This window comes from Ranitomeya variabilis, chromosome 8 (assembly GCF_051348905.1).
Source record: "Ranitomeya variabilis isolate aRanVar5 chromosome 8, aRanVar5.hap1, whole genome shotgun sequence".
NCBI classification, from domain to species: domain Eukaryota; kingdom Metazoa; phylum Chordata; class Amphibia; order Anura; family Dendrobatidae; genus Ranitomeya; species Ranitomeya variabilis.
Window position 1 is genome coordinate 12,979,271 of NC_135239.1, and position 15,064 is coordinate 12,994,334.

At 45.7% G+C, this 15,064-nt stretch overlaps 1 protein-coding gene across 3 annotated transcripts in view; it reads right to left on the bottom strand.

Annotated features, from left to right (window-relative positions):
- Positions 1-396: 396 nt before the first annotated feature.
- Positions 397-15,064, bottom strand: part of MSH4 (mutS homolog 4) — a 47,294-nt gene continuing 32,626 nt past the window's right edge. For 2 of the 3 annotated variants that reach the window (XM_077278811.1, XM_077278810.1), the window contains 8 exons: positions 8,386-8,489; positions 7,712-7,836; positions 6,675-6,875; positions 5,287-5,405; positions 3,850-3,978; positions 2,672-2,834; positions 2,507-2,595; positions 397-1,251 (listed from right to left, as the gene is read on the bottom strand). In XM_077278811.1, the coding sequence (XP_077134926.1) occupies positions 1,060-1,251; positions 2,507-2,595; positions 2,672-2,834; positions 3,850-3,978; positions 5,287-5,405; positions 6,675-6,875; positions 7,712-7,836; positions 8,386-8,489 (1,122 nt within the window). In that variant the 3' untranslated portion in view covers positions 397-1,059. The remainder of the gene's footprint in view (positions 1,252-2,506; positions 2,596-2,671; positions 2,835-3,849; positions 3,979-5,286; positions 5,406-6,674; positions 6,876-7,711; positions 7,837-8,385; positions 8,490-15,064) is intronic. The other variant, XM_077278812.1, reaches the window with a different exon arrangement.

Below are 15,064 nucleotides of genomic sequence, written 5' to 3' on the forward strand. Positions count from 1 at the left end.
CCAGCCTCTATTGCTGGGGGAGACACACAGACCTCACATCCAGTCTATATTACTGGGAGACACACAGAGCTCACATCCAGCCTATATTACTGGGAGAGACACACAGAGCTCACATCCAGCCTATATTACTGGGAGAGACACACAGAGCTCACATCCAGCCTATATTACTGGGAGAGACACACAGACCTCACATCCAGCCTATATTACTGGGAGAGACACACAGACGTCACATCCAGCCTATATTACTGGGGGAGACACACAGATCTCATAACCAGCCTAGATTACTGGGAAAGGCACATAATGCTCACATCCAGTCTACACTACTGGGAGAGACACTCACAAAATAAAAAACTGAAACTTATATAAGACTGCATATCAGTGGGGCTGAAACTGAATGAAGGAATGCAACTTAGTGTAATTTTATTAATTAAATGTAACAAATAAAATATGTAACAATAATATTTGTCTATGTCAAAGATGACTTTTGTGGCCTTTAAGCTGCCTGAAGATATACGGTGACATTGTTACAATAGTCACAAAACCTCAGTGGGCAAATGTGCTGCTCCCCACAGTGGGGTTGAGCAATTCAGCATATTGCAGGGATTGCATTGCAGCCGAGTCTCTCATGTCTTGTTCTCCATTCATGTGCAGTTACATTCTGAGAAAGCAGTTCAATGTCAGACCTGTTGTTAGACATGTGACTCAAAAATTAAATTACAACTTCCGTTTCAGCACCCATAATGCACTGCTCTCACAAAAAAGAAACCATCAGCAAAAATCTGAATTTGGCTTTAGACATTAAAATACCCATTTAACACAAAGTTTAACTCTAGTTTTAACCTTGACTTTCTGCTCAGGGAGAAGTTTCTATGAGGCAGATACCCACTGGCTTCTCCCTGCCCAGTTAAGTTTCATTTATAGGTCACACTTTAGACACAAATAAGTGGTGTGTCTCCAATATGGCTGCCTCCATGGAATAAAAGAAGTATCTGTAACATGAAACGTACGTGGTTTTGATCAGTTTGGTGTTTTCTGAGTGTTCAGTGCACGTCTCAGCGATCACTCAGCAGATTGCACAGATGAATGTCGGGCTCCAGCGCAGTCGGAGGAATGTTTGCTTTTAAGTTGCTTCAGATAATTTCTCAGGCCGTCCGCATCCAGCTGAGAATTCCTGGCAGCCTGCACAAGTCTTAGGGCTAGCTGGTAGTCTGCCGTCTGTCTGGCGCTCTCTGGCGAGCTGATCTGCTTTTGCTGCAGTAAATAATAAAAATAAATTAATGCAAAAGTAACAATTCGCCCTAAACGAGCCGCTGCCGCCATCATCTCAGGGTCATTCCTACATGTGACTGCATAGTGAGAGCATTTATTTTCCCACTGCCAGGCAGAGCTGTAAGGTGGAAGAGAGTGGGACATTCTGGCAAAAAAAGTCAGTATGATACCGTACATCAGATTTTTGGAGTTGTATGAAATTGTAATTGTACGTGCTTCCTAATACAAGTACAGACAGCGATTTTCCAGGATTATAAAAATGTATCTGCTTTTACTCCAGGACTGGCTCCACTTATGTCCATGATTTGTGTGTGGTATTGTAGGGAAGATCTGCAGTATCTCACACAGACCGATAATGGACCTGGCACTGTTTTTTGAAAAAAAGCAGCCTTCATTTTATATTCTTAGACTTTCCCTTTAAAAAGGGATTTATTTACCTAGATTAAAAGTTATCCCGTTGGCTGGGACCCTCACCAATCTGAAATATGGAATGGTGAAAATCTCTGAAAAACTCAGGACTGCGGCAGAAACGTGTGCACAGAGCTACATCTCGCCTGTCACACAGACAGTGAATGTGCACGCTCGACCTCCGCTCTTTTCAGTGGGGCTCTGCTGAGACTTCTCGGGAGCTGGGCATTGTTCTCAGGAGCTGGGCCTTGTTCTCGGGAGCTGGGCCTTGTTCTCGGGAGCTGGGACTGGGACTTGTTCTCAGGAGCTGGGCCTTGTTCTCGGGAGCTGGGACTTGTTCTCAGGAGCTGGGCCTTGTTCTCGGGAGCTGGGACTGGGACTTGTTCCCGGGAGCTGGGCCTTGTTCCCGGGAGCTGGGCCTTGTTCCCGGGAGCTGGGCCTTGTTCCCGGGAGCTGGGCCTTGTTCCCGGGAGCTGGGCCTTGTTCCCGGGAGCTGGGCCTTGTTCCCGGGAGCTGGGCCTTGTTCCCGGGAGCTGGGCCTTGTTCTCGGGAGCTGGGCTTTGTTCTCGGGAGCTGGGCCTTGTTCTCGGACGCTGGGCTTTGTTCTCGGGAGCTGGGCCTTGTTCTCGGGAGCTGGGCCTTGTTCTCGGACGCTGGGCCTTGTTCTCGGACGCTGGGCCTTGTTCTCGGGAGTTGGGCCTTGTTCTCGGGAGCTGGGCCTTATTCTCGGGAGCTGGGCCTTATTCTCGGGATCTGTGGTGATTCCAGTGGTGGAACCCCCAGAGATCAGTAAGTTGTTCCCTTACAAAAATATTAGTCGTTCACTCACCAGAATCTTGTCTGCGACTACCCTTGAGATTTCATTGGCATCCTTCAATACTGAGAGGGGTAATGATGAGAGTGAAGCGGCCTTTAAACCTTACAAAACAGGATATTACTAAACATAAATATAGAAGACACGGAGTGATGTGTTATCCATGACGCGTCTCATTACCGTAATTCTTCTCCTCTGTTTTCCCTTTTGATAGTAAGTATGTGTAAGATATGGAGTCTTTGTCGCTCGCTTGCTTCACCTCAAAGTGAAAGTTCTGCACGTTCGGATACATTGTGCCGAGGTGACACAGCTCCAGAAAATGGGTAGCAAAAAGTGTAAAAGCCTAAAAGAGTAAAATATGTCCCAAAGTAATGACATTGATGAACACCTAGACCTGCAGATTGTAAGAACGTAGAGATCTGTGTCTACTTACTGCCAAAACCAAAAAGATTACAGACGTACGGGTCTTAACAAGGAGTAACAGAGGTTGGCATGAATATAGAATCAATGGGGGCACCGCGGTCAGTGGGATTCAAACCAAGGCCTATTGGAAAGCCAATATTAATGTATAAAGAAAAGAGAAAGGCCTTATAACTGGGAATCACCACATAAATACAAATAGAGAAAATGGAACACCACTTTATTTCACAATAAACATACAAAAGGCAAAGCACACATGTTAAAACCATTTAAAAAAGGGGAGAAACAAAGTAACCCCATGTACACAACAGCCCTAAATAAGGCCAAAAAGCTCGCACATAACTCAAGGGTACAAAATGAACATGCCCACAAATGTAGATGGCCTATAGAGACAGCATAACCATCAGATGTATAAAATGAGTGTGGCTAACCCAAATAACTGTACACATGATAAACCAATAAATAGATGCCAGATAACAGATAGATATTTAACATGTGTGCTTTGCCTTTTGTATGTTTATTGTGAAATAAAGCGGTGTTCCATTTTCTCTATTTGTATTTATGTGGTGATTCCCAGTTGTAAGGCCTTTCTCTTTTCTTTATACAAGAGAGGTTGGCATAACGCAAAGGTGTAAAGCCACATAAATCATATACTGTCCTTAGGCCCCCATACACATCAATGGTCGGCTTATCACGGAAATCCGAGTTTCAGTCGACTTTCATCTCATGTGTATGGGGATTTTGGAGAAGATAGGAAACAGAAGTGACAGCAGGTGACAGGTCCAGGTCAGGAGGACACATTTGGTTTTCAGATGCTTGATGTAAAACGCTCAAATTCACTAACAGAAAGTCAGGGATATCGTGGAGACTATGGACTGACGAGGTTACTACACGTCTGTATCGCGACTCCTCATCAGTCCAAGTAAATGTCAGCAAACCTTTGATCGTATCAGGTGCTCACAGACGGCGTAGCAGATGCCTATTCCTTCTTCGGCGCTGGTGCCTCTTCCCAGTTCATCGATTATTATCAAGGACTTCTCATTTGCATTCTGTATGATGTATGTAATCTTCAAGAGAAAATGTATTTTACAAACATATTTAGGCCGGAGTCACACTTGCGAGTGCAATACGAGAAACTCCCGCGAGTCTCTCGCCTCAATACCAGGCAGGGCACTCGGGACCGGAACGTGTAGTTTTATAGAAATACATATAGCCGCAAACTCCGGTCCTGAGTGCCGGCGGTAGTGCCAGGTATTGAGGCGAGAGACTTGCACGAGTTTCTCGCGCTGCACTCGCAAGTGTGACCCCGGCCTTATAATAAAACTCTCTTCCTCAGATAACTCCCTAAAAGGGGTTGTCTACGTTAGATATCGCTGAGCTTTATGTCTTATTAAGTTAATGACACTGGGGAGATCTGCAGAATTTGTCCATTAAGTTGATTTTTCAGCTGCACGTCCCATTCACATAAACAGGACAGTCAGAGATTTGTGCACCAAATCTGCCACATAAGAATACAGTATTGGGGACACAGGATGTAACATAGATAAGAGGACTATATACCTCAGCTGTCATTGATCCTAGGGCTACACGCGGAGATCGCAGTTACTTGCTACATCTAACGATTTCCTACGGTGTTACATTGCGATCTGTGAACTACTAGCGGCACAAATGTTTACAAATGTGCTCGACTGTGGCTGGGGCTCCACATTAACATGTGTCACACGACAGCAATTCTCAGATAAGTCATGCAGCCTAACAAATTTGTGCAATTATTTTAGACTTACAATTTTGCAGTAAAAAAAAACCTCCCAAAAATCAGCCTAATCACAGCTAAGCGGCATGCAGCTCACAGTCACGTGTGACAAACAATGAAGTTCACACCAAGTAAGTTGCGTGCGACTTGTAACCAGCGACACAAAATTTGTAAACGTTTGCGACTTTGTGTCACAGGTTGCAGTGCGATACTATAGGAAATTGTTAGCGGCATTGTCGCAATGCAACACCACAATCTCAATATCACGTTGGCGACTCACTTGTCACAGACTTTCAGTGTGACTTTCCTTTTACAGCAAAATTGCATCTCTAAAAGAATCGCACAAAATAAAGTTGTAGACAACTTGCACAAATTGTTTGAGAATTGCTGCTGTGAGACATTACCGTGTGGCCCCATTCCTAATGTCGATCTTTGCATTGTGCTCCTGTTTTCAGGTGGTAAATTGATCCTCTTATTGGGGTTTGCACACACGATTGGTCTTTGTATTGTATCTTCGGATAGATTTGTAGTTTTCGGAGCACCACACTATTCTATGCTTTATCATTGGTTGCACACTCTAATTTTGTGTGTTCCCATCACTTTCTATTTTTTTTCCCAATACCTCCTTCATTTCTTTCATGAAAGTGGAGGCATTCGTTTCAATATCATCGTCCATTCCGATGCGGGTAAATATCTGTTCGGCGATTCTGAAGGAGCAATATTCAGCTGGGACGAATGAACCTGTAACAGATGAAGAGTCCGGTGTGTTATTGTGTATCCACAAGGTGCAGCGACTTATACTGAAGACTATGGTAACATTGCATTGTGTTGTGGTCGCTGCTACACCGACTACTAATTATCTGAGGCTCCAGGTTTTGTTCTAACTCCTCATTAACATTGCATTGAGCGGCTTAAAATCGCACATTCCTGCTCTCAGCAAGACGGCATTCCTCACCGAGTCTATGAGCAGATCACAAAGGCTCAACTAGTAAGAGTGAAAAAACTAGTAAGATATAAAAATAAGAAAAACCTGATAAAATATGCGATACGGGGCTCCCGCACGGCACTGAGACTGTGATATCAGACAGTTGTGAGACCCAAATCATCTCATGAGACTTACACCTTTTTCCTTGTGCAACGTCTTTCTGTCTCGGCATCACCTTCCTCTGTTTCTTTGGGATTAGGAATGTTATGTCAATAATAGAGCCACTGCCAGAATCATCTGACCCCACCATACTGTACTGTCCTCCTCCTGCTGACTCTTCTGTCCTCAACCTTCTCCTCCAGACTCCTCTGTCCTTCTCCTCCACACTCTTCTGTCCATCCTACCCTTCCAGAATCCTGTTCTCCTCCTTCAGACTCTTCTGTCTTCTTCCTCCACTCTTCTGTCTTTTTACTCCAGACTCTTCTGTCCTCCTCCTCCAGACTCATCTGCCTTTATCCTCCAGACTCTTCTGTCCTCCTCCTTCAGACTATTCTGTCTTCCTCATTCAGACTCTTCTGTCCTCCTCCTCCAGACTCATTTGCCTTCCTCCTCCAGACTCAGCTGCCTTCTTCGTCCAGACTCATCTGCCTTCTTCCTCCAGACTCTTCCGTCTTCTTCCTCCAGACTTTTCTGTTTTCTTCCTCCAGACTCTTGTCTTTTTACTCCAGATTCTTCTGTCCTCCTCCTCCTGCAGACTCTTCTGTCCGTCTTTCCTTAGACTCTTTTCAACTCCTGGTAAAAGGATCCATATCTCCTCTCATGAAATCATCTGTCCAGGGAGAGTTGTGAGGCCCCGTTACACATGATACTGTTGGGCGCTGGCTGACTGTAGTGTGTGCATTTACGTCAGCTGGGATTCATTATTGGGATTCAGCATTAGTTGCGCTGGGGCACAAGTTCTGAAGCTCATTGCATTTGCTGGGGTGATACAGTCACACGAGGCCATTAGTGTGTGCACATGTCACCATGTTGTTGACTCCAATACGAGTAAAGCTGCCAGTATGAGCACTGATAAATGTCCGTACCTATCTGCGCCATTATCTGACACAGCGCAATCTGCTTTAAGTATGTTGATTTTCCGCTCATATTTGGTCCGGTGAGTATGATGAAATTATTCCCTTCGCTTATAAAAGTGTCATTAGAAACTGGTTTCCCCAGGGCTATCTTTTCTAAGATTGGGTGCCAGCCCTGCTTCATAGCTGTTGTATCTGTAAATTCTGGACGAACTGCAAGGAAAAGAAAGGGAAAAGTCAGCGTTACTGACGGAGCTTGTTACTGATGGTGCTTGTTACGGACGGTGCTTGTCACTGGCGGTGCATGTTACTGACGGTGCATGTTTCTGACAGTGCATGTTACTGACGGTGCATGTTTCTGACAGTGCATGTTACTGACGGTGCATGTTTACTGACTGTGCATGTTTACTGATGGTGCCTGTTACTGATGGTGCATATTACTGATGGTGCATGTTACTGATGGTGCTTGTTACTGACAAGTTTTCATAAGAAAACATGATTATTAGAAAGGTGTGAAATCCCCTCCAGAGAATACACTGACCCCAATATTACAGGGACATTTATCACCCCCCAGTACCAGTGTATTTAGGCTCCTCTGTGTGGCTCCATCCTCTTGTGCAGCCGGGGTTAATGTTCTAGTGATTGCTGGGGGACTGCATGGGGTACTGAGGAACAGAGATTTGCTCTAAACTATGATTTTCTTTGCTCTGATCGTAGTTTTGTGAACAATAAGTGGAGCTGGAGCCTCTTTGAAGCAGGTTTTCCAGCCGTAGTAAGTCCTGTCACATCACAAGGATGTCCCATCATTCCCCAACTATCGGGTCTATCTGTTGGACATTCAATCTATATACGGGTTGTCATCATACAGAGCGAGTAAACATTACACCCACGGCCACATTACCTGCAGCAGAATTGCAAATCTGGGGTTCTTTCGACAAATTAAGTGAATTGCCAAAGATAGCAAAGCTAGTTTAAGATCCATAGAGGCTAAAAGCTTATTTCAGACGTCCCCTTTAATTTACCATTCGAGGAGGAAGTTCAGTTCTTACCGTATTCAGAAAAAGTACAAATATTGGCAAAGGAGAGCAGCATGTCCAGCATGGAGACCGTGTCTGACAACTTATAGAGGCAATGGATGTGTTCGTAGATCTCAGTGAGAAGTTTACACACAATGCTGAAAAGACAGAAGACAAGCAATGACTCTGATCATTCACGGTATGGGGGGGATCCCAGGACGAAAGTCCTATTAACCCCTACGGGGCTGCAACCTGGACATTTGTGTCAGCAGTTTGGTGGCTGATAACTTTTACCAGTGATTCTCTGGATCAAGATGTTATTGTGAAAACTGGAGGGTGCTCAGATAGGGTCCAACCCGTGGTATATATAGATAAGAATCTGTCACTTCAAAATCAAAGAAAAACTTGAATGTATTGTTTACAGACAATCCAGTGCTGTGTATATAAAGGTCTCTAAATGTATATATTTACATGCACAGCACTGGATTGTCTGTAAACCATAAATTCAAGCAAATGGAAAAAAAATCCATCCCAGTCCGATTTGTGTGACTCACTTGCCGTGTTACCCTATTCACTTGTATTGCACTGCGATATAGCAGCGACACATAACAAATTTTTCACCATGGGACCCGTGTCGTGGCCCAAGTCATCATGTCGTCCCAGCCTAAAAGTGACTGCAAATAAACTGTGACCGAAGAGGAACGTACAGATAAGACATGTGGTAGATTTCTTTCAGAGATTCCTGACACCGGTCATTCATCTTGATCAAATCCACTGATGTAAAGCTGCAGTTATTCTTCACTCGAGACACCTGAGACAAAAAGAAACAGTAAAAGCTTAACGAGAATTGTGTACTGTTCATCCTTCCTGCAAGGGTCCATGTATGTATATGCAATTATGTGGGCACACATAATATCTCATTCATTTATTGATTTTAGAAATACTTGACCATTTCCCTGCGGGGCAGCACCACGCCTGTCCATGGGCTTTGTCTGGGACTGGGAATTGTGGCTGTAATATAAATTACAAAGTAAATACAAAACCCAGCACTCAACTTTGTGATGAGAAGAAAACGAATAATTTATTGTATCCCAAGCAAAATGTTTCGGTCACACATTGGACCTTCGTCAGTAACAAATACTGGGATAGAGGATGGATGCTAGTGGCTATACACGCTGCCAACAATATCCGGAGTACAGCGCTAGTTCCGATGGCGTGAGAGTGTCCTTATGCAGCCTTGCAGGTGGCTGGTTCCACGGTGTCCACCGCTGTATCAGTCTGAACTAGCGCTGTACTCCGGATATTGTTGGCAGCGTGTATAGCCACTAGCATCCATCCTCTATCCCAGTATTTGTTACTGACGAAGGTCCAATGTGTGACCGAAACGTTTTGCTTGGGATACAATAAATTATTCGTTTTCTTCTCATCACAAAGTTGAGTGCTGGGTTTTGTATTTACTTGGTATAACGGTTTGGGAACCTACCCATGCACCTCTTCAGGTTGTGCACACGTTGATCTATCATCAGTAATATAAATTACAGGCACAATATGGGATTACTGTTCATCTCTTCTTCAATCCTCCCCATCCATCTCACCTCCTCCTCAAAACTGTTCCTTAACATACAATCCTCTGTCTCAAAGCACAGGCAGCCCCCTCATGCCCTCTCCTGCTCCCACCTGCTAACACTTTCTCTGCTCCTTCTCACTGCTGGTGATATCTCTCCAAATCCTGGTCCTCCTCACCACATCCCCACAGTCAGTTCTACCTCCCACCCACGCTCTATCACAAACTTCCGTAACCTCTCTAACCTTATACCCCTTCACCCAGCCCCCGCTTCCCCAGTCCCACTAACAGGAGCTCTGTGGAACGCTCACTCTGTCTGCAACAAGCTTTCCTACATCCATGATCTTTTTGTCACTACCAAACTTTCCTTCCTCGCCATCACCGAAACCTGGCACACCCCTTCTGACACAGCCTCTCCTGCTGCACTTTCCTATGGCGGATTCCACCTCTCTCACACACCCCGCCCCAGCAGCAAACATGGCGGAGGAGTTGGTTTTCTCCTGTCAGATACCTGCTCCTTCACCCCAATCCCACTGCCACCCTCTGTTACCCTCCCTTCCTCTGAGGTGCACACTGTGCGCATCTATTCCCCCTCCAACCGGCTGCCATTTACCGCCCCCCAGGGCCAGCCATCACCTTCTTTGACCACTTCACCACCTGGCTACTTCATTTCCTTTCCGCAGACATCCCCACTATCATCATAGGCGACTTCAACATCCCCATTGACACTTCCCTCTCAGCTGCCACTAAACTTCTATCTCTCACTTCCTCCTTCGGCCTCACTCAATGGTCTTCTACAGCCACTCACAAAGATGGTCACACACTGGACCTCATCTTCACCCGCCTCTGCTCCTTATCTAACCTCTCTAACTCACCTCTTCCTCTCTCTGACCACAACCTTCTCACATTCTCTTCCCTCTCCACTCCATGTCTACAATCCCCACCCCACAAACTTGCACACCCTCGCAGAAATCTTAAACACATTGACCTATACTCATTCTCTGAATCCCTCCTCCCTCTCACAGATATAAGTTCCTTACACAATGCGGATGATGCTGCCGCTCTATATAACACCACAATAGCTGTAGCTTTGGAATCTGCTGCCCCACTTACACATACCAAAGCTCGCAAAATCAACAGACAGCCCTGGCACACCAGCCTGACCAAAGAACTGAGGCGAGCTTCCAGGGCTGCTGAGCGCAGATGGAAAAGATCCCACTCCAACGAGCACTTCATCACATTCAAACAGTCCCTCTCTACTTTCAAGACCACACTCGCCACAGCTAAACAAACCTACTTCTCATCTCTCATATCCTCCCTGTCTCACAACCCTAAACAGTTATTCTACACCTTCAATTCTCTCCTCCACCCCCGGCACCTCCTCCCTCCCCACTCATCTCAGCTGAAGACTTTGCCTCATTTTTCAAGCAGAAGATTGATAACATCAAAGACAGTTTTGGTCAACAACCCCCAGAGCCCTTCCTCCCGACAACCCAGCCCTCCACCTCCCAAACCAACTTCTCCACCATTACAGAAGATCAACTCTCCACTCTACTCTCAAGATCACATCTCACCACCTGTGCACTTGACCCGATCCCATCCCACTTCATCCCAATCCTCACCACAGTCTTCATCTCAACCCTAACCCATCTCTTCAACCTATCACTAACAACTGGTGTTTTCCCCTCAAGCTTTAACCATGCCTCCATGACACCTATCCTCAAAAAGCCCTCTCTTGACCCATCCTCTGTATCTAGCTATCGCCCTATATCACTTCTCCCCTATGCCTCAAAACTACTGGAACAACACGTCTACCTTGAACTGTCCTCCCATCTCTCTTCTTGCTCCCTCTTTGACCGCTTACAATCTGGCTTCCGGTCACACCACTCCACTGAAACTGCCCTAACTAAGGTCACCAATGACCTCTTAACCGCCAAGAGCAAGCGACACTACTCTGTCCTCCTCCTCCTGGACCTGTCCTCTGCCTTTGACACAGTGGACCATTCCCTATTATTACAGACCCTCTCATCCCTTGGCATCACAGACTTGGCCCTATCCTGGATCTCATCATACCTAACAGACCGGACATTCAGTGTCTCCCACTCACACACCACCACCTCACCTCGCCCCCTCTCTGTCGGAGTCCCACAAGGTTCAGTCCTTGGGCCCCTGCTCTTCTCCATTTACACCTTTGGCCTGGGACAGCTCATAGAATCTCCCGGCTTTCAGTATCACCTCTATGCTGATGACACACAGATCTACATCTCTGGACCAGATATCACCTCCCTACTAACCAGAATCCCTCAATGTCTGTCCACTATTTCATCCTTCTTCTCCGCTAGATTTCTGAAATTTAACATGGACAAAACAGAATTCATCATCTTTCCCCCATCTCACGTGACCCCCCCCAACGAACCTATCCATTACAGTGCATGGCTGCCCACTCTCCCCAGTCCCACAAGCTCGCTGCCTCGGGGTAATCCTTGACGCTGATCTCTCCTTCAAACCACATATCCAAGCCCTTTCCACTTCCTGCCGACTTCAACTCAAAAATATTGCACGAATCCGTTCATTCCTCAACCAAGAATCTGCAAAAACCCTAGTCCATGCCCTCATCATCTCTCGTCTTGACTACTGCAACCTCCTGCTCTGTGGCCTCCCCTCGAACACCCTCGCACCCCTCCAATCTATTCTAAACTCTGCTGCCCGACTAATCCACCTGTCCCCCCGCTATTCCCCGGCCTCTCCCCTCTGTCAATCCCTGCACTGGCTCCCCATTGCCCAGAGACTCCAGTACAAAACCCTAACCATGACGTACAAAGCCATCCACAACCTGTCTCCTCCATACATCTGTGACCTCGTCTCCCGGTACTTACCTACACGCAACCTCCGATCCTCACAAGATCTCCTTCTCTACTCCCCTCTTATCTCCTCTTCCCACAATCGCATTAAAGATTTCTCCCGTGCTTCCCCCTACTCTGGAACCCTCTACCACAACACATCAGACTCTCGCCTACCATCGAAACCTTCAAAAAAAGCCTGAAGACCCACCTCTTCCGACAAGCCTACAACCTGCAGTAGCCACCGATCAACCAAACCGCTCCATGACCAGCCGTATCCTCACCTACTGTATTCTCACCCATCCCTTGTAGATTGTGAGCCTTCGCGGGCAGGGTCCTCGCTCCTCCTGTACCAGTTATGACTTGTATTGTTCAAGATTATTGTACTTGTCTTTATTATGTATACCCCTCCTTACACGCTATAACAATAAATAATAATAATAATAATTATGAAAAAGCCCAAAATGAAAATGGAAAAAGGCGTCTGAGCTTCTCCTTGTTGGTCTCACCCTTTGCTGACAAAACTTCTGACATCACATTCAATGTCACCACCTAGTGGCCATGATCAGAATTACCATAGACGCCAGCTTTGGATGCACAATACATGCTCTATTCATTACTGCATTGTTCCTATATTTTGTCTTGTTTTTCCTGTTTTAAGTCTGTTTTTTATTTTTAATTCTTCTTTAAAGTTTTGCCTACTTAGAAGATTATTTTCTGCTTCTTCATCTGTGTCTATCTCTGCTTGTAAGGGTGTGTGTGGATTTTCTAATCTAGAAGTTTACGGCAGAGTAATTATCTGCGCATTTTTAAAAAGTTGCTAAATTTAAGAGTTGGAGGTCTACTGACTACTATAATAACTCCAGCGCTAACACTCTGACGATCTCTGTTGGACAATGACTTCCTGCAGCCAATCAGAGGCTTCAGTGGTCAGGTGACTGGTGCACGCCATTGCGTTTGGTGGAGTCAGTGCCGTAGTGTTTAAGTTGCGGGTGGATGCCGCCTTTTTTTTTATTTTACCAAATTGACTTCACAGCAAAAAAAAAAGTACATAAAAAGCAATTATGCAGTTTTCATTTTACTTTTTGCAGCATAGAGCCATCACCATCTTGTTATTGTTCTTGCATTGTATTTGTTGTATTTTGTTACTCACACATTTGTCTCTTCTGTTTAGAACAAGTGGAATTAGCATCCTGTGTATTCGCGCTTCACACAGAAGCAGACGGCTCCCACTGGTCACTACGGTGTCCGGATGGTTTCCGTTTGTTAATTTTAGAACAGAAGACAGACACCGGACAGAGGGATAATAATCGGCGGGGCCACTCGGCTCCCGGTTGAAGCAGAAATACACAGGATCCTAATCCAGTTTGTCCTAAATAGAAACAAAATTGACACGTGAACGGAGCCTAGTAAAGTTCAAATTGTCTCTTCAGAGAGGAAGAATAAATAATAATAATAATAATAATAATAATAATAATAATAATAAAAAAGTTCGTTCATTGTAAAAGGAAAGTTTGTGTTAGAGAAATAGTGATTTTTGTGTACTCACCGTAAAATCCTTTTCTCCGAGCCATTCATTGGGGGACACAGCCGTGGGTGTATGCTGCTGCCTCTAGGAGGCTGACACTAAGTGATACAAAGAAAGTTAGCTCCTCCCCTGCAGTATACACCCTCCTGCTGGCTCTCAGCTAACCAGTTCGGTGCAAAAGCAGTAGGAGATCAATAACATATGAGCGTATAGCATGTCACATTACATATGAGAGTATAGCATGTCAAATTATAAAAACAAGCACAAACTAATAGGGAGGGAGCTGTGTCCCCCAATGAATGGCTCGGAGAAAAGGATTTTACGGTGAGTACACAAAAATCCCTATTTCTCCTTCGCCTCATTGGGGGACACAGACCATGGGACGTCCCAAAGCAGTCCCTGGGTGGGGACAACATCAGATCAAGCCCTGTGTAACCGCTACTTACAAGTGCGCCACCGCGGCCTGCAGAGTCCGCCTGCCCAGACTCACATCTGTGGAAGTGTGGGAATTCTAGTGCTTCAAGAATGCATGCGGACTGGATGAATCCGCAAGCTTGCAGACGTGCCTTGCCGATGTCTGGTGCCTAGAACCCACGATAGACAGGGAGATAGGCTGACATCTAGCACGGAAGGACTCCTGGATGTTGAAAGGAATCCACCAGGCTAACATGGTGGATGAAACGGCTAAACACTTCCTGTAAACGTCAGGAAGCCTTCCTCTTACCATCAGGAAGTCCAAGATAAAGTGTCCAACCTTCGGAAGGACGCCGTCCTCGAGACATACCTACTCAGAGCACTCACTTCGTCCAGAATATGGGGAATTCATTCCATTTTGTGGACTGGTGCCGAAAGAGATGAGAGAAGAATGATGCCCTCATAACAGTGGTAATACAATACCACCTTGGTAACAAGGGACGGGGATGGTCTGAGGACAACCTTGCCTTGAAGGTAATAAGGAAAAAAAGCCTGAAAGAACAGAGCAGCTAGCTCCGAAGACTCGTCAGGATGAGGATATCGCAGAGAAAAAAGGGTGACCTTCCCTGATAGTAAAGTCTGTCCGGATCAAAAAGGAGTCTACTATAAGGCTCCTAGGACCATTAAGGTCCCAATGATCTAACAGTATGCGATAGGGAAGAACTACGTGTGAAAACTCCCTGCAAGAAAGTCCCTACTTGCAGTTTTGTTGCAATAAGGCGTTAAGATACTAGCTCCGCAAACATAAAACTGACGTGGTCAATGCAGATCTCCGAGGATCACTGGGGCCCTTTCTGCTTCCGAAAGGCTTTCGGAAGTATTGGAAGAAGAGTTATGGAAACTGAACCACGGAAGAACAGAGCATGCAGTGCGATGGCTCTTGGATCTCGAGGCCGAACCACAAACTCGAGTACATTGGCGTTCAGTCTGGAAGCCATCCGATCTACAACTGGAGAGCTCCAGTGTAGGCAGATCTAATG